A 25,599-nucleotide genomic window follows, 5' to 3' on the forward strand; every position below is an offset into this window, starting at 1 on the left:
AAATATGTTATGCATTGTAAGTATTCTTGAGGCTTTTAATTGTGGTGTTGCATCCTGTTTTTTGTGTCTAAATAAAGCCTGGTCAAGAAACAGGTAAGTCACATGATACAAACACTCCTCTTATGCCCATGGGAGTAGAGTTTAGTTTTTTAACCTTCCCTTCACGTTTTCACCCTTACTTTGGACGAAAGGTAAAAAAAAATAAAAACATAGAAAGCTGAAAAACAAAAACTGAAAGAGCAAAAATTGTACACCATTACATTTCTTAACGTGTTTCTTTATTTTTGAGTACTCTGTTTGGTTTGGTTAGCATTTTCAAATGACCAGGCCATACATGAATAAATTAACAACAATACGGTGAAGTACTGTGTACATAGACCGATGTACAACTATATAAAAATTTACTTATGAAGATTGCATGAAGTACAATAGTGTGACGTGCTGAGCAACTGTAAATTGCTCATCACTGGAATATATGCGTATGGTCAAGAAAAGGTACCATCTTACTAAAAATAAAACTGTTAAGTAGATACAGGGTCATCAATCTGACACAGTGTTATATAAGAGTGGGATGAGGCATCTACAGCAGTCACAGAAGTCCTTGCCACATGAACCCGGCAACTGACCTTTCTACGGAAAAATCCTTTGTATGTCATAAAAAATGTTCAGCTTTAAGTTTGCCTTGTCTGATACTATTTAAGTCCCTACACCAACAGAAAGCCTACATTGGTGCTTTCAGATAAAAAATAAATGTAGTGTAATGATATTCTGAATTCTCCTAATGGTATTCGGGGAATTCCTTAGCAAGGTTATTTAACAGGGCCTTGTATTTAATTACAAGGGTAGTAACCAGTTAATAGCGAATACCCATTACCTTGGAACTAAAGCATGTGTGTCATGTCTCTTCAAGTTCAACCCAACAAACAGTACATCTACCCAGTGAAGCATTTACCAAAACGTCAGGACCTATGGAAACTGTAAAAAAAAAAAAAAACTAGTTTCATAAATGCACAGCAGCTACTCTAACAAAGTGAGAGAAGAAGTCGATTCTGTACATTTATCCCTGACTGTAACGTTAAACCCCGGCTCCACTTCCACGCTGAACTCTCATCTATTCCTTTCTCTTCATTGCCATGCAACAAGCACTATCAGCTCCCACCCCCACTAGGCAGAGTAACGCTTACATTAACCCTGATGTGGCCCTTCCCTGGGGCCGTGGCGGCTCATGCTCCATCTAAAGCTAGCCCTAAATCAGCAGAGCCCCCCTGAAAACATCGCTCACGACCACGACCTCCAACACAAACAGGAATTCCACTAAACATGTAAATAAACAAAACAACAACAAAAACTATTTCATTCACGCTACAGACTGGTTTAAGATATTGTTTAACTCTGCGTCTTGTAATAAATTCAGGTTTCACACTCTTTACGTGTGTGAGACTGGTTACATCATCTTACTTTAATTTTTTCCCCTCAAAACATTACATACAAAAATAAAAAAAACAGTTACACACACACAGAAAAGTTTTGTTGCACTTCTCCCCCGTAAATTATGACCAGTTTTATTATCAGATGGTTTATCTTTAAAATACAACATCATATGGATGAATTGTTATATGTAGTATTGCCCACAGACCACAATGTAGGTAAACTGAACAAATGAAGCTGCTGCACTCCCTATGAAAGGGGAAATTAGCATGCTCTGCATGGTAAATGGAGCCAACATGCTTCATTGATTACTAGTCCAAGAAGGTCAATTATTGTTGAAATGGAGAAGAAAACTTACATCCACAGCTCACCATATAGACAGTGACAAAACTATGAATCTCTCCAGAAAGTGAATGACTATATTTTCCACATATATATTGTTTTTAAAGACGTAAAGTGCACATTGACTTGTCTTCCACTGGCTTTTAAAGGAAAATTAATTATTTCAAATACATGCACTGCTTTTATGAGAGCAGACTTATTTGCATTGAGGAAAATTCAGCAGAACTAATTGATGCACACGCAAATACTGGCACCGAATGAACTCAATTTTCATTCCAAATTTCCACAAAATCCCCAGGCACAACAATATCAGATGCAAGCGGAAAAACAAACAAAAGTCATGTGAAAAGGGAACATGAAGAGTGAATATTACAAGAATCAGAGAACAAAAGAACTGCAAAACTGTTTGAACGCTGCAAATGAACGATGAAGGCTTCATTCAGGCAGGGTATTAAAAAGGAAAAAAAAAAAGATATCATATGGCAACCTGACAGTTGATGTCTTCATATAAATGTAAGAATTTACATTCTAATTAGAAAGAATTTACATCTTAATCACTGTGGTCTGTATTGTCCCGTTAGCATTTTCCAACAGTAATGAACTAAAGTACTGCTGTGCTTTTTCAACCAGAAATTGAACAGACAGCACCACTGTAGTGTTTCTGAGGCATTATATTAATATTATCTGATATTATTCTCAATTCATACTTAAACATTGTGAAGGTGAAAGATCTCTCAGGGAAAATTATAATAATAACAGTTTCCACATAAAACAACACCATAAAAAGAAATCACCCTGTGAAACAAATCATGATAAAATCTAGAAATGGGATATTTTTGTGTAATGGTTATTATCACAGCTATTAAAATACCTACATGTATCTTATATACGGCTCTGGGTTCACAAGCACTTGACTTGTTAAATGTCCTTAGAGTGAAGCGATACAATGCTCTTGATGGTATGTGACAATGTTCAGTTATTATAGGAGAATTACATTGTAAATTGTAAAGCAGCCATTACAAGAGGCCAAAGGTTCATTAAAAAAAAAACAATACCTGACTCTGGGATCAGTGAGGAAACTGCTGGATAAAATTCCAGGATGGATTAGCGAGTAGAAATCAAATGGGCAGGAAGTGGGCCGAATGGCTTCCTCGTCCTTGTAACCTTTCAAAGGTCCTTATCTTTGTGGCATTTTAATGAAAAGTCACCAAAGCACAAACCTAGGCAGTTATCTGTTGGCTCGCTTGATCTTACCCTATACTATATCACTTTCCCATTTCACTAGAATGCCCCCATTTACACCAGATGCCATGACCAGCTCTAGTCTCCCCTGTCGTTACTACTAGCTGTAGCAAAGACATGGTAAGAACTGACCTTTCCACTCCTTGCCCGTCACCTAATTTTCAGACCGAGGCCCTCATAAACAGACAGGTACATTTAACAGCTCAGACAGGTCGAGTTTATACGGGTGAAAATCAGGAGGACGCCTAGTGGATTAAAAAAATAATAATAATAAAACTTAATATGGATTATAATTATAGCTGTACATTTTTGGTGCCCTCCTCTGAATTTAGTCCTCGGGGTGCAACGTGCTCGCACCTTTGCGTGCAGAGAGGCCTAGGACACATTCTGAGAGGAGCAGCAGCATGTTGGAGAGACTCTCCTAATGCTTATTTTGGCTTTTTTCCATGGCCATGAGGCAATTGCCTGAAGACTATTGCTCAAGTGGTGACTAGCGTGCTACAAGCCATGGAGGCTTAGACATTCAGTTGAAACAAAAGAGGAGGTCTCAAATCCATTGGAAACTTCAACTGCTTTGCACAATCTTGGGGTAATAAAGCTTGGCAGCGGTTCCTGCTACACTGCCTTTGGAACCTGACATACACGGAATTCCACACAAAAATAATAGAAATGTGTGAGAGGAGCAAGCACCATCGCAGACAATCGGGACTGGAGTCAAGAATGTAGCTGTGAATGCCCCGGTCCTGCTGTAAAAAGAGATTGGCACGTAAATTTAATCAACATGTGAGTAGGCGTCCGGCGGCTTGAGCTTGCAAATGAGGGCTAAGGAGTTCCTGCCCACTGTAGCTCTGCATAAGAAAAAGTTAGCAGCGCTGGGGATTGCAAAGGACCTGTCAAACTCCTTCCTCTGCCGCCTACTACTCTAACCTCTGCCTCGGTGATTAAATACCTCAACACAGTGGGGGAAAAAACCCTGCATTCAAACCTTATCTTCCATATTAAAAACCCTGTGATAAAAAGGAAGCATGGATTCATTTACTAAAGCAAAATGATGTACTGAAAGCCCAACTGTAAATCAAATTTAATACAGCTAACACCATTTACGCTTGACTTTAAAACTGATCCTCCAAACATTATCCAACACAAAGACTAGAAGCTAAATGAGGCATAATTCATGAAACTGATACCTTTTATCACTTATCCTAGCCAAAAAGGTCATTTCGTATATTATATCTAAGCGAGCAGCTTATCCCTGCTTCATTACTGATAATTAAGACAAGTAATATTTTCTTCACAATGTGTCCAGTAAGAGATTTGGATTCTAGCATAAAACAAGCATCAATTTCCCCTGGCATAGAATCAAATTAAAAGGTATCATCTTGAAACCATCAAGGCACTTCATGTAGTGAATATGCAATATTCCAGTGGGGGGAAAAATATCATCAGGAGGAGGAGTCTACGGTAGCAATACGTGTGAAAGAAGCCCATTTTGTTAGAAAAAGATCACAGACTAAATGGAACTTTAAGATTAAGAGGAGGAAAACAAATTGAGAGAGTTTACTATTTACTATTATAGATTATTAGTATTTTAAATCACATTCTCATAATTCTCTATAATTGTATTAGCAGACAAATAAATACTTATATATTTCATTACCCCATTAGGTTTCTATTGACTTACTTTCTTCCTTGGCTCTGGCATCTAAATTCAGCTGTGCGATAAATGCACAATAACAATAACAAAACTATAAGTTATAGCATAATGCAATGTACATTAAAAATATAGTATATGACACAAAGCGAGCGAAACAACAGATAATGAGGATTACAACACAATGGGCTTCAACAGGGAGCATTTAAACAAAAGATGCTTATGATATGATCTGTCCGTGCGAAGCTGCACACTTTAGAGTCACGGTGCTTACAGACAGAGCTCAACAACGGCTCTTGCTTTCTGGATGTGCATTTCCAATCTATATTCGTCGTATTAGATTAAATTTTAAAACTCTGCATCAAACATACACTTACATTTAGAGCACTGACACAGACAGTCAGATACACACAGCAGCAGCATTAAAATCGAACGATGTTGACTATGCAAGCTTTTGGTTTTACAGGGCACACGGAAATGTTTACTGTTTAATCTGGTGTAAAATGGACCGGAATCACGGCAATGGCGATGTTTAAGGAAAACAGGTACCAACCAAAAGCTGGCCGCTAGGCCGAAAAAAGCCCTCTAAAAATTTCAAACAAATGCAAAAGTCATGTAAAGGATTTAGGTGATGCTTCAAAAGATTCAGAGGTTACACATACATATTCTGTACCAACACACAGCACCAGCGACTCGGCACGTCACATACAGGTGGCCTTTCAGCAGGAAAGCGTAGTTGTGCTATAGTGCTGTGAAAAACAGAGGCCTTTCCTGTTAAATGGCCCACATTTCACAGTGGGCCCGTTAGACTCCTCCCTGTAAACATTTTCAAATATCTAGAAAGTCAAACAGCCATACATTAGCCTAACCTGTGTTTCAGGCTTGAAAAGAGAGCAACTGAAACTTGCTTATTTTAAAGTAAATATAGTCTGTAATAAGAAGACTCTGCAAACATATGTATTAGAAAGGTTAGAAATATGCCCCTGAAAATGTTGATCCCGGGACGTTATATACACTCTGTCCTTACGACAATCTGCCAAAGAAGTGATGGGATTGAGAGCGTTCAGCAGCCAAAAGCACAGCTGCAAAACCAAAACAATAGTTAAAGATAAAACCCCCACCAGCCAGTGCCCACTTCTGGAGCCCTGACTAAGCAAAGAGTTACACACAGGGCTACAAAAACAGGAAGCGCTGTGGCTTGGAGTGAAGAAGAACAAAGACAGAGGAGTGTTCTTTCTCACAGACCGTCCCACACATGGGGTGATACTCAACACAGAAACTTTCTTCCAATGCAATGATGAGGTGATTAATCACCAGTCAGAGCTAAACACAATTTAAATAGCCCTTGAGGCTCAGGAGGAAGCAAGTTATGTCACAGAAATGCCATAGAAAGGTAGCACATTTTGATACCCTTCTCTCCATTGATAAAAGCATGCTTAACAAACCTTTCCCTCCTTTTTGGAAATTAAAACAAATATTTCTGATAATGTTATCGATTCAATTAACTGACTCTTGAGACTGCACTCGTTTTAATAACTTGAAAAAATATAAAATATACTATGTATTTATTTATATTACACTAGTGACTAGATACATTAGCAAAATCCATTTAAATACACTTTCAATGTAGGCTTTCAAAACAAATACACTTATTTGGAGTCTCTGCAATGTCTACCAAACAACTGCCATCAGTTTACATATTTCATGCTAAGTACTATGTTATTACATTAGAACAACTATGTGACAAATTTTGAGATTAATGTAATTCAACCCAGAAGCAGCCGACAAAGGAAATTCAAAATTTATTTTCAAGACGCAGAATGTGAAGTAGCCGACTCAAGTCGAATGGCGATGAGGGCTCGACAAAGAGAAACATTGAGCAGTAAAATACATGTAAAATAACAGCTGTTTTAGTATGACACTCACTTAAGATTAACTGGCAAACTGTGGCAGAGGGACCACTGGGGATTGTCTGCAAGGAGCGGCAAAGGCCATTTGAGGTGATAGCAAGAGGGAGAGGGACAGCCCTGAGTGTGGCTGAGAGCGGGCTCTTAGCACGGGGAGTGCTCAGAAGTCTGGCATATTAAACTAGGAGAAAAACAAGAGAGGAGTAGAAGAGGGCACAGTGAGATTATCTGGGGGTTAGGAGCTAGCAAAGAGTTGGAGTTGATTTGATTCCCAAGTGTATTATGCATGAAAAGATTGGTTGTAAAAGCTTACATTTTTAAAACAAAACAAAAATGAAGCTCAGCTTTGCAGGGTAAGATATAAATCTGCCAGTGTATTCACTTCTACGTCTGCTCTGGGTAGTGCGGGTCCCGGTCAGTACTCCACATTGCTCCGGCCTGCACAAACAATGTTCAAATAGCCAGCTCTGTTGTAAATTTGCAGTGTGCTGTCTTACTAGTGGACTATTAACGAATTCCTCTACATTGAGCAGGAGTTCACAATCATGGGCATCATTTTAATGGAACAAACACATTGTCACACATTTCTTGCTTTCTGGACTGTACAGAACTGAGACCACAGCATAGCACTCTAAAGGGGGGTTAGTAGAGACTTGTTATTCCTGAGCCGAACTGAAGAAACCATCATTAAATTAAACTAAACACACAAACCTTTACAAGCATCTGACAGAGAATAGAGTGTGGAGAAAGGGGTATCTCAATCCAGGGATTTAGCATTGAAGTCACCAAATACAGTATTTTATTTTCTGTACGGTAAATGCCTATGACTGGCAATACAAATGATTTTGTACCTTCAATGTATAGTTCAATGGTTAATTTTTGCTGTGTGTATGAATACATACATATAAAGTGCTAATAAGAAAAGCCAACTCGGATTTTAAACCCTAGGCAGTTTGTTTTAAACAATTGCTAATTTGGTTTCCAAACATAATGACACTATAATATATAAAGTATTTCTTGGAACTTCATAAAAAGAAAGAGAGAGAGAAAAAAACAGACATCTGAACTACCCTTGAATACAGAACACATTTTTTACATTGAATATTAAAGGAATCTTTTTAACATTTAATGTCTTTTGAGGTTTGCATGCTTTGGCAGACCCTCTATCATGCAATTTTCAAGAACCTGAAAAATCTCTTGAAAGCTATCAGTCATATTAAAGAGATCTAAAACTTTATCAGCCTCTTTTATGTATAAAGGCACAAGAGAATCCTCTGGTAGAAACAACGCTAAAGATAAGAAGACAAATGTCCCACACTGACCATGTACATCTGCACAGGCTGAGAGAGAGAGGGATGGGAGAGCAGCAAAAAAGGTGAATATGATGCAAATATGACTGGTTACTTTGTTTAACGTTTGATGAAACTTTACATCATTTCATAGTCCTTATTGTTTTATTTATTTATTTATTGTCTTCCTCTTCAAGTTTTCTTAAAACAAGTAGAAGATTAATAATACGATATAAAGCTATAAGTAGCATAAAACGACACTTTTGTAATAAATAAATAAATAAATAATATATACTATATTATTATTACTCAGTTTCTTAGCAATTACTTCTTACTAATTTATACAGCTGGGCATTTACTGGAGCAATCTAGGTAAAGTACATTGCTCAAGGGTACAACAGCACTGCCCCCACCTAGGACTGAACCGACAAACCGAGCCCTGACCACTACTACAAACTAATTTGAGGGTAGTTACATCCAAATTGGGTGAATGGTGTGGGAATTACACGCATTTGTTTATGTGGTTCCCCTATATTTTAGTATTTGGACAAACTAACATAATCATGACTTAAACTGTGAGTTTCAATACTTGGTGGCAAATCCTTTGCAGTCAATGACTGCCTGAAGTCTGAACCCATAGACATCAGCAGATGCTGGGTTTCTTCCCTGGTGATGCTCTGCCAGCCTGCACTGCAGTGTCTTTAGTTCCTGCTTGTTCTGGGGGCGTTTTGCCTTCAGTTTTGCCTTCAGCAAGTGAAATGCTGCTCAATTGGATTCAGGTCAGGTGATTGACTTGGCCATTGCAGAACATTCCACTTCTTCACCTTAAAGACGTCTAGGGCTGCTTTCGCAGTATGCTTCGGGTCATTGTCCATCTGCACTGTGAAGCACCGTCCAATGAGTTTTGAAGCATTTGGCTGCATCTGAGCAGATAATATCGCCCTAAACACTTCAGAATTCATCCTGCTGCTTTTGTCAGCAGTCACATCATCAATAAATACAGCCATACATGCCCATGCCATAGCATGCATCACAGATGAGCTGGTATGGTTTGGATCATGAGCAGTTCCTTCCCTTCTCCATACTCTTCTCTTCCCATCATTCTGGTACAAGTTGATCTTTGTCTCATCTGTCCATAGGATGTTGTTCCAGAACTGTAAATGGTTCTTTAGATGTTTTTTGGCAAACTCTAATCTTCCTGTTTCCTGTTTCCATCTGTATTTACTCTGGTGAAGTCTTCTCTTGATTGTTGACTTTGACACAGATATGCCTACCTCCTGGAGGGTGTTCTTGATCTGAACAACTGTTGTGAAGGGGTCTTTCTCACTAGGGAAAGAATTCTTCTGTCATCCATCGCAGTTGTTGTCCATGGTCCTCCAGGCCTTTTGGCTCACCAGTGTGTTCTTTCTTTTTAAGAATGTACCAAATAGTAGATTTGGCCACACCTAATGTTTTTGCTATTTCTCTGATTGGTTTGTTTTGATTTCTAAGGCAAAACTGAAGGCAAAACACCCCAAGAACAAGCAGGAGCTAAAGACAGCTGCAGTGCAGGCCTGGCAGAGCATCACCAGGGAAGAAACCCAGCATCTGGTGATGTCTATGGGTTCAGACTTCAGGCAGTCATTGACTGCAAAGGATTTGCCACCAAGTATTGAAACTCACAGTTTAATTCATTGGGGGGACCACATATAAAAATGGGTGTAATTCCTACAACATTCACCCAATTTGGATGTAATTACCCTCAAATTAAAGATGAAAGACTACACTTAAAGCACATATTGACATACATATCCATTGTGGTGGCCTATAGATTTGGCCTCACTGTCCAAATATGTATGGACCTAACTGTATATATGTATGTGTGTGTATATATATATTTCTAGTATTTGTGGACTTCAAATTATTGTTAACGACATGGTTAAAGTTACAACTAATTGCATGAATGTGCATTAATGCTTTCTTGTTAAGGGCAAACTCCTCAAAAGGAACTGGAAATAAAGGGAACACTACATAAGAAAAGCAACATGATTACAATCATGTCCGACTGATGTGTCATGGAAGGACATTGCCAACACATTTTGTTTCTGAATGAAATAAAATGTATTCATTAGTCACAGAGACTGCATGACACTGTCCACACAAGCGAAAGAAGAACACAAAGGTTTCCAGAATTACACAACATATTCTAATTGCTAATTCCTCATCTAACAAACAGCATAGTCGGAACCCTATGATTCTTTAATTCAATGTTAAATAATGTAATGGAGACATGTTGTTTCTTGCTCTGGAACCAAAAGAGGAGAAGAAATAAAAAATAAATCTTCTGGCATAATGAGGTCCTATTAAATATTAAAATGTAAAAAAACATTTACATAAAATTCATTTAAAACTGTTTTCATGCTGGAGGGTGTCTCTCTCTGAAATCTCTCTTTTTCAACCATTCACGTAAAACATACAGACACAACCCCCCGTACCACCACCACAAAGAGAGAAAAAAGAAAACCATCATGGCTGTGTGCTGTACCGATAGATCAGGGCTGCGCACGGTATTTTGGCATACAAATTAACAAGTGCTACATCATTTAAGGCCCTGTTTTACAAGTCTCCCAAATCAACCAATCAAATTATATTGACTAGTAAACATGAAAGGTTTAATAGAGTAAAACTAATGAGCGAGATTATGTTTTGACACTCATGGTAATTCAGAACAGAAACAAAGTTATAAAAAAAAAAAGCAGAGAAAGGGATTGCATCAAGGAAGCAGGGAGGGAAGTTTCATTCTTTCTTTCTTTCTTTTTTTTTCCTTCTGTATGCTCTGTAAAGGTCTCCTGATAAAAATAAAAAGGATCCCTCCCCAGCATATGGAGAAGCTGCTATGTCCTTCCGGGGATGGTCTGCAGCTATGTGTACCGCAGGCACGCCAAGGAGCGGTGAATTGTCAAATGCAATTTCAATCATTGGACGGTTTGGATGAGGCAGATTAGTTGTATGCAATCATGATAGATAGTTTATCCCAGCCCCAAACCGCCGCTTGGGAAATCTTGCACGCAAACGAACAGAAACTCAGTCGTTATTAGTGTCAAGAAGGCATACAGAGACACAATTTGGTTGGCAGCCAGGCGAGATGAATCAAGTCGAAAAAGTGACCAATTGCATGTTCAAAATGGAAATTGATAGGCATGTTGTAGTTTGGAGATATTTCAAACACTAGGAAAATTCATAAATGTTGAATACCTTTGTGATTAATTTTTTAACAGCTTTCTAAAGAGGAATGTGATTTTAAAGCACATGTAAATTACTTGCATTAGTGTCCCATTTTTTTCATCAACTTCCATACTGTCAACCTTCATTTGAAAGGATACACACACATTTTTTGGTGAATACTGATTTGCTAAAGGAAATTAAATGCTTTTTAAATCTGGTATTTTAAGAGCTAATTTCCACACCCAGAAGGGCTGTTTAAAAGCCTTCAGTTCCAGTGAAAATGCTTAAATATTAATTTAATCATTGATAAAAAATACATGTTTGACATTAAATTTTAATCTTCAACCTTACATAAACAGGTTTATGTCTGTAAATATGGTATATTATACTCAATAAAAGATATGGAAGTGCTCTTAATTTTAATGTTTAAAAACATTTGAGAGATTTCTTTTTAAAAGGATATTTCATATCCAATTTTATCTAAAGCCGAAAAGAGATGAAAAAATGTACCCTAATCACAGAGAAAGCAGTACAATAAAGCATATTCAATTGATGTTTCATGCCTAATATAAAGATGCTTCACAACTTACACTGTGGCCTATGCCATGACACGGATTGTTACATTAATGCGTGACTGAATAAACATTATTCATTTTGAGATGATGACAGAAAACACTCTGCTAAGCTTTTCTTATTATCCTTTTACAGAAAAAAACAAGAAACAAAAAAACAAGAAAAACAAACAAATATCACAAAACAAACAAACAAAAAAGCTAGTTTGTATTGTCTTCCCTAGATTGACAACATTGTTTTTCTTATACAGTAAAATCAGAGGTGTTCATTTGGAAAGAACCAATTCTAAGAAAATACACTTTGATGTAATGAGATTAAATATTATAAAGCATAAAATGCCTACTGCTAAAAAGAGTGATAGAGGTGCGACTAATATTTAAAATAAATGCCAGAAGGTTAACATTTGACACATACAATGTAATGTATTTAGACAAGAAAGCAATAGGCAGCCAAGGAAATCACATTTTGTCTGTTCCCCCCCACCCCCACTTGTATATTTCTTATGGTTTTGGGCTACAGTTTCACTTGTATAAAAATACACCAAAAAGAGCCTTAAGTTTTCCTGCTTGAAATGATCTGCTTTGACAAATTTAACAGCTCTTTTTTTCCCATTCCTAATGCTCTTGTCACTCAGTATTATCCATCCTCATTAATGACAATGGGAAAGTTTATCTAAGGAACACATTTACAATCATCCTCGGTTTACAAAGGGACCATAAAATCTCTGACAAAATAGAAGGCGGAACTACTTACTAACCTTTTTTGAAGTAGCTTTACTCTTTATTTTCTGAATAATCTGTTTATAACAATAAAGTACATTCTTCGGCAATCAACACGCATTATCTGTGCATAGATACATCTCTATGATACGCCTTATAATCTTCATCTGTGTGCTTTGTTTGTTTTTCACATGAAAAAACATAAAAAACATTTCTTAAAACACCACATATATGATTTCACTATTTAAGCTCCCAAATAGTATTTTAAATTGTTCAAACAGGGATCCCTGTTTTGCTTTTTAACTATTGAAGTAGCAATGCAGGTTCACACAAGGTGATATGATATTTTTTGTGGTGCCAGTATATTATAGATGTATATATACAAGAAATAATAATAAATAAATGACTTACTCTAAACTATAAATGAGCTGATGTATTTAACTTAAAATTATATAAATTAGTAGCTAAGAGGACAACCTCATATATTGCTTTAGATTTATAATTCATATAACCTGTATATGTTAAGAGTATCTGAAGGTACTTTAACTAGATCATAGCCATCTGGTACAGACACTCAACTCAATTTTTTTTAAATCTAACCTCAATATGGCCTTTCAACCTTTTAACACTATCTTTGCTAAACTTAATTAGTTCTGAGCAATTCACTCTGTGTTTAAAATGTACTTCGGTACAGCATGCAATACGTACTGTACATCTAACCCTTCTTACTGAGGGCCTGTTGTAGCCCTCTGTATATCAATAGCAGTGCTTGTTTCCCACACAGAGACGATGTATTGCCTGCCTTCAGATCAAACATGCCATCCTGTCTCAAAGTCCTCCTGTGTTCAGCATGGATCATGTTAAGACACAGGAGAACTTGAGAAAAACGTAAATGTATGTATAAAATTGTATTTCTGCAAACTCTTGTCTTGCGTGTTGGATTACCTTGGTCAGATCTGTGAACGACTGTGTACCTTTACTAAATGATTGAATGCCTACATTTCAGAAAATTATTTGTTACTTTTTTTTTTTTCTTAAGACATTCACCCAATGTTTCACTCCTTCTCCACACGTTTATTTTACATGAACGGCATCCTAACAAATTAATCTGTCTTTGCTTGCATTTTCCAAAACAATGACGTTTAAAAGCTGTCAAAATAAACAGGAGCTGCTCACCACGCAGCGCAACTCCTCCCCCTCCGAGGAGAGAAAAAACACACACAGAACAACAACAAAAAAAACTTTGCAGTGAAAGCTGTGGGAAAGTTATTTTTAGCACAGATGCCAGAAGAGACAAAGTAGAGATTGCTTCTGGCTATGGTACTTTTGTGGCGTGGATCAAAATTCCACCTTTAGACCATCCCAGCTAATTAACAGAGTTCTCCCGCAGTGTCTCTTGTTTGCTTTAATCTGAGGAATTGGAATGTAGGTATCCAGACAAACAAAATCCAGTTACAATCTGTCCAGCATTTATTTCACCCTCACATACGGATACAGCCAGCATTATTGTTTCTGCGGACGAATGGGGATTCATGTGTAAATGTAGGCATACAAATATTGTTAACCTATTCATTAAGGGTCATGGGATTCTACAACACATACTCTGAATGTTTGGAATTTGCACAGGAGGAGCATAGCACTGCATGTGATGTATAAATGTGACATTCAGATTATCTTTCCACACTGTAAAACATTAAGGATAAGGAGGAGGAATTAAGAGATTTTGGGGATCATAGGTTGTGACGGGATCTGTATGAGCTATAGAAAGGAAAAAACTAAACAAAACTAAAACTAAACGTTAAACTTAACTCGAATATCAAACGGGTCAGACAAAACAAGCCAAGAAAATGAAGCCAAGAGAGGCATGTCGAAAACTAGATGGCCAAATTAGATAAACACCCTAATCCTCGTGAACTAAGTACAAATTCAATGTGTCATCAAGGAGAAATGTCATTACTAGAGCTGAGTGCCAGACTTTCCATCCCATTGAAAATCTATGGCTGAAAAGATTGACATCAGCCCACAATCAATGTGGAAAACCAATGCGCTTGCCTTGACTGCAGCAGAGGACATCAGAAGTGCAACTTTATATCAGGAGGAGAAAAGTTCACTGTATCCACAGAGGAATCACATTCAGGGAATTAAAGTCACTGCAATTATGCCGCTGTAAAGCATATGCATGTGTGTCCTACTGTAGACCATAAACAACATCAACTACTGTATACGAGGAAACAGTACGCTGTGAGAGCAGGCATGTTTCTTTCATAGCTGAAAAAGTGCTATTTAAGAGGGTTTGGTGGTGACTTATTTATACACTTATAAAGTGGATTCACAGTTTTACCATACAATAGCAGCTGGTTATTGAGATCTACATCTATGTAGTATGGTGAGAGGATACACGATTATATTCGACAACAGAATTGCATCTGTCACTCAAAAGTCAGTAAGGCAGGAATTCAAGTCACCACATGCATACTGTACATTTTGTGGATCCCTCTCATTGGTCCAATTATCAACCCCAGCGTGTAAACAACGTTTCAAAGACATACTTTCCACCGTCTATTCTCGGACAAAGAGAAAGGGCTGTGAAATGTATGTATGGTTAAGACATAAAAGGCCAACTGTCTTTCACGAGTCGTTGTACCTTCTACCCTGCCGACAATGCTTTTCAGGTCCCTGGATAAATTTGTATGGTAAATATCAAAAGAGGTGACCCATGCGTTTACTAACTGGTAAAGGCCAATGCGTTTAAGCTGTAGCACTGACCCCTAACAAAGATCCTACGAGTGACTGAGTCCCTACAACATTTACCAGTGACCTTTAATTGTGTTAATTTGGCTTTGTTACACACACTTCAGGGGCTTTATTGATGTATGCAGGAGATGCAAGCCAGGACTAAAACGCAGGTATCTTTTTTAAGTGTAATTCTTGACCTTGCCTACCGAAAAAAACTCACAATCTTGCTTTTATTTTCCTCCCGATCTGGAATATTAGACATGGAAAATGAGTTGCATTTGAAGTCTTCCTTCTAAGGGTTTTGGTTCCACCTGAAAGTTATCCAGTTAGCAGCAGGAAAATGTAATACAACTTTATTTTTTCTTCACTTTACTGCATGGCCACATAACCACTTGAAATAAAACCTTTAAATTATGAATGATTATTTGATGTATGTTCTAAATAATTTGCTTTGCTGAATCTGCAGTGTAAGCTATGTTTGCGTGAGACGTTGGTACCACACACAGTATAAGCATCCTTCTGTAACGCAACAGGGTAATATGTTCAGAAGGGAAATGTATGAATTATTCACAGAGAATATTATTTAGAGAATCATTTCTAACTGCTATTCAGCAGAGGCACTTGACAGATGTATGGAATATTTAAGTAAGGTGTGTTAAAACGAAAGTTTGGTCTGGGAGGAGAAAGAGCAGTTTAGGGTTTTCTTCACCTGCTGACCCCCAGCTGCTGTTCAGATCTGTTCTGCTATTAAAGGTTTAAATCCCTTGACTGTAGCTCTGCTAGACATTTAAATTCTGCTCTGGCTCTCCCTGTATGCACTATACAATCACACGCACACACACCTGTTCACTGTAATGAAATCGCGCATTTGAAGAAGTGAGCCAAAGTAGTTTCTGCCTAAGCCACTTTAACTGATAGCACATTTTAAAATTTTAAAAGCATAATGCACTGTCTGGGCTGTCTCTCTTAGGAGGAAGACTCTTTCAAACCAATTCACGCCTTTAAGGAGCCCCTATCAGTTTAATTAGATCTGACCTAGAAATCTGTTAACGACTCACCTGTCCTTAACACGCGCTGGAAATGGCCGCCTACCTCTTTATGTAACATACATCACAAAGATCCATTAACATGCATTCCCATAACACTGAATTGTTAGAGAGAGAAAATGCAAGGGAGAAACATTTTAACATTCAAAGACACAATTTTAAATCCTCTCTTTTCCTCTCCCTTGCCTGGCAGGCTGGTGCCAACACAATTCAGGTTAGATTTCCCCTAATATAAGTAGGTTGGCATGACAGCATCTGACAAAACAGTTCAGGGAAGAGCACTATTACAGGTAACAAGAACCTGAACTGGCGACCAAACGGCAGCAGCACAGGGCTCGGCGAGAACTTCTGACAGAATGAATTGTTCAAAACCGTCTCAGAAAAACAACACAGCTCTTGTTGGGAGGAGCTCAAAATCCATCTCTCCATTAAATGTAAATGTCCATGCCTTCATTTGCATATTGCTGAAATCAAAAACAATGGAAGCTATAAATATGAAAATATGTGAGTCGTCGATTGTTATTGTGATGCTGTTTGGGATGTGGGCCTTTACAGAGGTACAGATCATAAATATCTTTTCTTTGTTATCAACGTCCATTGACTGTGCGGTAGGTTGAAGAAACAGATTGACACTTGCAATGTGTGTATTCAATTCAAAATGAACCAAAACAACAAAATAATATTATTAGTAAACGGCGTGAAAAGGCCTGAGGAACTAGGACTGCAAATCAGTGTAAAGTTTATTTTTGCAAAGTACAAAAGACTAATTTTATACAAATCTCCAGGAACAAATCTTCAAATCTTTAAACTCACCCCCTGACCTCTTTGAGGTGTTTACTCTACCTCAAGTCTGATAAGTCAGGAGTAAGTGCATAAGTACAGTTTAATTGCATGCCTTTTACATTCTTCACTGAGTTGTCCAATCAAGGCAGGTGAGTGCCTCACATTGTAAAAACTAATAACAGACAGGAGGCTGCTAATCTCATGGCTTCACACTTCATATTCTACCTGCCCAAACAGGGTGAGGGGTTAATTCTGTCCCTGAGGCATTATGGTTAATGACTGCTCATCAACCGGGGACTGAACTCTGCAGTCCTGCTCAGGTCCACTGTAACTATTTTGAACCGTGTCGATAAGCAAGAAACACAGAAAGGACTCCAGCCCTGTTTTACAGAATTCCAGAAATCTTTACAATGCAGAAGAAAATTAACTTCCACCCTCTATCTTATGAAGAAATAAATAATGTACCAGGATGAGATCTAATGTTTTTCTCCTGTCATTGTTATATTTGATTTGTTAAAAGTGGTCTAGATTGAAAAGAAAGCAAATTCTATTTTATTTATTTGAATTTAATTGGTTAGCCCTCCGCCTGATTACTTTCTATGAGCTGAATGCAGTTTTAGTTCACATACTGGATGAAAAACAAACAAATATAAATGCATAAGTAGAGTTTATATTTGTTTCCTGAAAGCACCTACTTTGACGAAACCAGAGTCCATCACATTCCTTAAGTAACTGTAATAGCAGCACCACAATGGTAAATATTCCCATTGCAGAATCTATATTTGAGCAGAATATGCCTTTCCACAAAGTCTGTAAAAAGTCTTGATTTGTGATTTCAAATGTTGTTAGAAAATCAGAATTAAAAAAAGCACCTGCAGATGTATTAGGTGTTGCTCTCTCTCTCTCTCTTTTCAAATTATTACTCCAGCAATTTGTGTGGCCTTTATATGACAAGTAACTAGTTAAGAATATGATTGTATCTACCTTGTCAAATCAAGTATTAAAAGGCCTGCACTGTGGCCAGTCTAAACTCAGCTGAAACATGTAAAATGAATGCAAAAGTAAACAGGCCTTGAGCTGCCCAAGGGAGAGTCAGCAAGATGGCAGCTTCTATCATTTGGAATAATACCCAGGGTGCCGTAGGCTTTTCTCGGAATGGAAACATGTCAATATACTATAAAGCAGTAGCCAATCAGAATATTATAAAGAGAAAGTGCTTATGTAATCATACCAGCAGGAGACCATAGATATTTTTGATTTTTTTATTACCAGAGATTAGTGTGTGTTCTTTGGAAATTCCCATCTCAAAAATAGCTTATTAGTCACATAAAATACATTTAAACTGGTATTTCTATTTTAAAAATGCACCAACACCTAAACTAAACAAATGAGAAAGCGAGAGAGAGAATATACATGGGGAATTTCCTTACCTGGAACTGATGTCAGGTTGAGAAACTCAGAATGACAACAACATGATTCTCAGATGCAAGAAAAAGGATAGCAGGACTCACTCAGAGACGCCTGAATCCTCTTAGCTTGGGGTTGTGTTCAAAGTCAACAAGAAATAACAATAGTATACAGTGCAGCTTTTTTATTTGATCAACCATAGTGCACCAAAATCAGAACAATCGAGGAATTTAATTAACTGCTGGTTACAAAAGGCAGATTCATTATAATAGTAATGATACAAATTATTTGTAATATTCTACAAATTATCAGTGTTGAGCACACACGTACACAAACACATACATGCATACATACATACAAATCCTTGACTAGGTTTAGTATGTAAAGTGTGAATGATTGGGCCTCAAAGCAAGTATCCAAATTATCTTAATATGCAGGCAATGTCTTTATTCCTTCTCGACCCCCTTCGTTTGGTTTGGGCTGCTCATATCTATGCCTTACACTCCAGCTGAGAGGACGCTCAACACTGCCACAGGCTTTTCCATGACCCAGAGTCTACCACTGCTCGTGACAGTTTGGATGTGAGTTTTAAGTATTAACAAACTGCTACATCCCTGTAGGGCATTTTATTCTGCAGAAGGTAAGGAGTTCAAACAATTTTAAACCAGGCCTTAAGATATCAGGTAGGGCTTGCATATTTCATGTCATTAACATGTACACGTTCTTGCGTTAAATCTATGCACAGCTTAAAGATGCATTTTTAAACTTTGTAATTGCCTGTAATATTCCAGAGGACGAATGTTTCTAAATGATTAAATAGAAGCTAAAATAAAAACCAAAAAACTCTGGACAGTTAAATTTAGAGCACGCTTTCAGGATCACATGGGCCAGGGATGAGATTGCATACTGGCTGATGCCATAATGATTCTCTTATTTTATTTAGTTGCTCTTCCTGTTTGAGAACTGCTCATGTTGCAATGCTGTGGTTTTAAGGTAATGCCTTGTGTTAAGAAAAAAGAAAAGAAAAAAACAGAACAGAAATGTTTTAAATTATTGGGCAGCTTACTTAATCAGTGGAGTTTTAATATATGTCTGGCTATGTAGCCATCTTTTAGTCAACAATCAGAAAATCAAAGGCAATTGGCATGACTCAACCCAAACCTTAATACCACATGATTGTGTCGTGTAAGCTCGTTTTGTGCGAGGACCGCTGTGGTTTTAGCAGGGAGATTAGCAGCCGGGCCAAAGTTGGCCTCCAAACCTTGCCCTGCTGATGCCTCGAGCTCTTTGAAGTCTGACCATCATACCTGGCATAGCAGCAGTGGGAACTAGACTGATGTCAGGTCTAATCAGGGTGCCTGTCGGAGGAGACCCAACTATGGGGTGTGCTAATTGGCCCAATTGCGGATTATACCTTTTGCTACAGATTCAAGACAATAATTTAGTCAAATGGTGTTTTTTTTTTATCTCCTTCTAATTAAGATTCCTAAGTTAAAAAGAAATAGGATTAGACAGATTTTTATATTTTACTTTTTGGGATATTACTTTCCTGAAATACATTATCCGAAGTACATTGAATTTATCGCAGGGAGAGAAAAAAGTCTATTTTAAGATAAATGGGGTGACTGCTTAAATAGTGGCAGGCCAATGGAGATACATGTTCACTGCTTTTACATAAAGAGCTATATTATATAATATATTAAGAATATGTCAAATGGAAAATTATTTATTTTCTGATAACTTTCCAAAAAATTACATTTACATAACTGTCACTGATTAACTGAATGATCAATTAAATAATAGACACACTTTAAGACTTATTTTTCTACTTTGAATTATACTGTGTATTTCTTTACAGAATACGGTGCATAATTATAAAAATAATTATAAAACCTCGCAACAAAAAGGTAAGCATTTATATGGAAAACATGTGGATGATATCTAAAACAACTCCAGTGTGACTGAATTCCTAGCTACCACTTTGTGCCAAGACTGAGAACATACACCAAAGTCAAACAAAGAATTAATTAGTAATGAACAGCAATGAAAATTGAAAACCTTTTCTTGTTCAGAACTGAAAATGCCAGACTTTCCTATTGTTTAATTTCTGATGCTTGAATAATATCCTATAGGGAACACGCTCGATCATGCTGGAAGAACTTGTTGAAGCTTTAAAGCTTAATCAATTCAGGGAATCCCTTGCGCAATCATTGCTAGTCACTAGCAAATATCTGAATTTCCTTGCATGCTTATGAAACCGTTCAAATACAATAGGTTTAAAAGTATCACATCACCTCTGACAGGAGCTAAATGTGAACCTGGACAGCTACTGTCCCCTCTGGGAGGATAGAGAAGATGCTGCAATATTAACAAATTGCAGAGTCCTTTAGGGTATTTCAGTTTTACAGAAAAAGTTAAACAAAGATAATGGTTTGTATACATAGAGACATACACACACTTATACATTATATTCCTCTCTCTCTCTCTCCCTCTATATACTTTTTAAGAGAACAAAAATCTCCACATATATATGAAATGGGAACACTTGGTAAATGACTGCTTAAAAAATAAATAAAGATAATATATCATGCATAGTGGCTCATTTCTAAATGACCTCCCATATTGTTCGGTGAGCACAAACAAGAATGGGTCGCAGTGGAGCATTGTAAAATGCAAATACACCGGCCTTTCTTCCTTTGTATTTTTTCACAAAATGACCATCAAACAGGCAAAAAAATGGACGAAACCCCGAAAAAACATTGTGTTCTTGCAATATAATGCAGTCTTAAAAACTCACAATGAACAACTGAGTCGCTTTCAACTTTAGCAGGCTTTGAAATGAGTAATTAGAAGCCAGTGGAAAATAACCACCTTGATTTTTATGGACCTTATAAATCTGCTGTTAAGTGGCTATTAGGAGGTGAGAATCCAAATGAGGAGGCTTTCCATCCCTCCTCGGAGGATGACCTGATGGAACAATTGGCTTCCTGATTAACTATTAACCTTTCTCTATGTGATAAGATAATGAGGACCAATAATGACCATTAATTGGGAGGAGGGCACCTTAATTTGTCACTTGATAGGGCCCCGAGTTGATTTATTGTTGCAGAGTAGGGTGCCTGCGACTCTCAAGTAGCAGGAAAGCGCAAAGGAGGAGAAGACACTTAAGTTGCTTAATCAAGTGGTCAGATAAAGAGGCCAGAGGGTCAAAGCAGGGGCAGAATGGTCACTTGAGGGTGAAGTCCCAAACACCAAAGCCGTGCCAACCCAATTGACCAGCAGCAGATGAAAGAGTAAAAAGTATGCTAATTTGCTGGTGGGTATTCTTATTTCAAATGGCGAAGACAAGTGGCCTGCATAAATTCCTTCCACTCGAGAAGAGATAAAGTAAAATGATTTGTCAGTGCTGCCCACTTGTTTTATGTGTTTCATTAAAAACTTTGCATAGACTGTAGGAACAGATAACTATCAGTTCACCAAAGACCCTCCACTGCAGTCATTCATTTTTTTCCGCTTGGCTTGTTAAAACATAGCGTTTAATTGGGGAACTGCGTGGCATTCACTTGCTTGTCGGCAAAATAAAGAGGTCCAGTAAAAGCTGGCATTCCGAAAGATACACAAAAGACGTATCTCTTTTAAAATTATTAATGGCCACCCACATAAGCTTAAACACTATTTTAAGACTTTAATGCTATAATAAAAGGAGGCTTACCTTTATGGAAAAAAAACAATAGTGTCCTGTGATGACAAAAATACCATTGGACTAATATGCTTTGTAGTGAAGAGAATTATAGAGCTTTAGCTTTATAGATCTTATCCCCAAGGGCTGCATCTCTGTTAACTGCCTACCTTTATCTCTCAATTATCTGACCATAGAAAATGATAGTAAGATTCAACATAAAACTTTTTTCCATGCAATAGAAATAAAATAGAAAATAGAACAAAGAAAACATTTAGTTAAATAGAAAAGCAAAACATAGTATAAAAACATAGCCTAACTTTAAACGAATTACTTTTAATTTCTTAAGTGATATGCAAATCTGTGCTTGGCTGCACTGAAGTTAGCGAAATTGTCCTGAAATGGTTTAAGTTATTACTATTTTATCGGGGTCTTTCGTGACTGTTAAGGAAATGCCAATTTGGATTGCATTATAAGTAAAAACATGTATTTACAAGACTGGATTAATAGTTTTAAACATAGCAGGAATACTGTGTAACACCTTGTGATTGCTTTGGTGTTTTATGTAGCAGAGAACGAGATCCTACCTCAATGGCGAATTGCTTTCTCTTTAATTTAAAAGCAAGGTCCTTTGTGTCAGGAACTTCACACATTAAGCAGTTGAGATGAGGTATCTGTTTCACATGTAGCAAACCTTGAGGAGGGGAGAAGAAAATTAGGAACAAATGAGTGGGGTTTTCAGCCAGTTGAGTAAACTTGACTTACTAGGACTCTGTACTTTTAAAGTCCCTCAGCCTCCCCCTTTTGTGAGCTGAAGTTCAACACTTGAAGCAATGAAGCAAATGTTGTGATTATGTTCAAGTAATGAAGCAGAAGAAGATAAACAACCATTCTTGTAGAAGGAAAACTAATTGCATTTGGGTGCAGGAGTGGAGATCTAAAAAGGGATCCCTATACTTGTCACTACTGCTGCATGTTTGTGTGTTATTTTGCCTTGTATTTACTGTAAGCAAATATGGCTATCACCTTGCAAGCTGCCCACGGCATTGCTGAGCGATCTTTATTTTATTAACTGCACCAGTAGGCAGCTACCAAAACATAGTTCACAGGGTAGAAAGTAAAACTGAGGCAATCATCACAGAGTGCTATTAGGACAAGCTAAAAATCCATTTGTTTGCTTTTCCTTAAAGATAGCAGCAAACTAGCAGTCAGTGCCACAGAAAGAAAGAAAAAACAAAAACAAACAAAAAACAGATGTGTATTTGTAGAGGAGACCTGGTTATGACTGTTGTACGCTACTAAAGTATCCTGCCAGATCCATGCACCAAGAGATTTAATCCAGGCTGATCTTTTGTGACAAGGAGGTTGGCATGTTTTATACAGCCTTGAACTGCTATAGAAGAGAAAAAAGAAAACACTTTACCATAGAGGAACCTCAACTTATGCAGATTATATAGCAGGGGGTTTAATATAATATCTTCGATTTAGGCTAAAGCAGAGCTATACATTTCGTCATCTGTAACAGAGGAAACGGTCAAAATACTATATTTTAGTGGATGTCTAAGAATATATTGACAAGAGAATTCATTTTCTGTATAATTATTCTGTAGAACACAAGAAAAAAAATATATATATATAAATATCTTGTTTATACAGTGAGAGGATGGTGCAAAAAACCTTTTCTGTTTTTTACATCTTTATTTTATTTTTAAATGTGTGGGGGGTCCTGTTTCGGTTACTCCACACTTCTTATAATCACTGGCTATTTTCATTAGTCATAAAAAACACTAAAGCCCTTCTAAAAAATATTTTTAATCAACATTACAGACCCATTTCCTGCTGATAGAACGCAGACCATTATATTTTCTTGAAAGAAGCAAAACGCAAAAAAAAAAAGAAAAAAAAAAGACAAAGGCTAAAAATATCTCCCCTGCTTAAACTGACCTTTATCATCTTCAGAAAAAAGTACTGTGACACACAGCAGGGTCTCCGGTAAACAAATCGCAAATAGGCTTTATCTTTCATTGCCAACCCCGAAACAACTTTCTACTTATTCAAGTTTAATACATTATTACTGTTAAATCTAAACAATATTGAGCTGTGTAGTTCAATATCATTAAAATATTGATTTCCTGACATTTCAGGGCCGCAGGCCAGATGAATGCCAGGCGTCCTCTGCATCTGAATTCCCCAAAGCCCGTCTGCGAAGATGCACGTCTGATTGAGTCATGTCTCACTAATCTGTCCTGACAACATGCGAGGAGTTGCCATGTTTCCTTCTTAGCCCTAATGCACTTTTTGTATAGGAGCAGCCCAATCCACTGCTGAATGGTGAGAGAGGGAGAGGGAGAAAGAGAGAGGGAGGGGCAGACGGGGCTTGAAGGGGACGGGGGGGCGCACTTAAAAATGCAGATTCTGAAATGAAATCAATTACTACTTTTTAGAAGACGGACCCATTAGAGGTCAACAGAGGAGTGTCCGAGAGCCGGGGTCTTTGTGCCCGTGGAGGCGAAGGCTTACCGTGATAGTCCTTGTACAGGGGGTTGGTTTCCCTCTCAGAGCCTCTGAATGATTCAAGACCGATCACCGTATCGCACAGCTTCGTTACACGTCCCATAATTGCTTTGTTCTGTAAAACATGGGCAGGAGAACGCACGCTTAAGTAGCGCACAGGTAATTAAAACACTGCTAAAGTGGCGTCTCTGGCTGTCAGCAATAAAATTAAATTAGGTCATCATTATCTTGGAATTAGGCGTGAAGTGGAAAAAGAAACACCCAAGTGAAACTGACTTTCCAAAGACAACAAGCCATAAGAAGTCCATATATAAATATACACATAGACATAAATATACATATATATATATACATATACATATATATATATATATATATGCCAAATACACACACAGGCACCCACATGCATATTTATATATATACATATATATATATATACATATATATACATATACATATATATATACATATATATACATATACATATATATATATATGTATATATATATATAAATATGCATGTGGGTGCCTGTGTGTGTATTTGGCACAATATTGAGTATTAACTTTCAGAGCACATTGTTTACACAAATAAAACCACACATGCACAATGTCCTCCGTGCCCTTCCCAGGCCCTGTCTCTGTCCTCGACTCGAAACTGAGGGACCGTGGCTTAAGAAGCGAACAAGGTGGCCGTGCCTGTACTCAGTCCTAGAGGACACACATCTTCACCTTGTGTGTACTGAAGATCAGTTCACATGACGAGCAGACACAGCCGACCCCCTTTCCTCTCAGGCACAGTGTGGGCACAATAGAGAGGACAACACACTGGGATGAAGTGGAACTGACCTGAAATGCTTGCCCCACTTATTTTATGTGGGTATATAACAGAGCAATATCTAGTACCTTTTGTTCACCTAAATGATGAATAGGAACAAATAAATCTGTCATGTGTTTAAATGCAATACTTAGTCACTCTTGTGAAACTAATCCATTAAGCATTAAAGAAAAAAAGTTTATTCTACTGAGAATGAAAAATTAATACTAATCAAGAAAAAACAGTTAATACATTTGAGAAATCA

The 25,599-nt window shown here is 37.4% G+C and overlaps 1 protein-coding gene across 2 annotated transcripts in view; it reads right to left on the minus strand.

Annotated features, from left to right (window-relative positions):
- elp4 (elongator acetyltransferase complex subunit 4) overlaps positions 1–25,599 on the minus strand; it is a 71,976-nt gene that overhangs the window by 17,395 nt on the left and 28,982 nt on the right. For both annotated transcript variants that reach the window (XM_066700512.1, XM_066700511.1), the window contains exons 8-9: positions 24,527–24,635; positions 22,594–22,700 (exon numbers count right to left, since the gene is read on the minus strand). In XM_066700512.1, coding sequence (XP_066556609.1) covers positions 22,594–22,700; positions 24,527–24,635 — 216 coding nt within the window. The remainder of the gene's footprint in view (positions 1–22,593; positions 22,701–24,526; positions 24,636–25,599) is intronic.

The sequence above is a fragment of the Amia ocellicauda genome, chromosome 4 (genome assembly GCF_036373705.1).
Source record: "Amia ocellicauda isolate fAmiCal2 chromosome 4, fAmiCal2.hap1, whole genome shotgun sequence".
Classification (NCBI taxonomy): domain Eukaryota; kingdom Metazoa; phylum Chordata; class Actinopteri; order Amiiformes; family Amiidae; genus Amia; species Amia ocellicauda.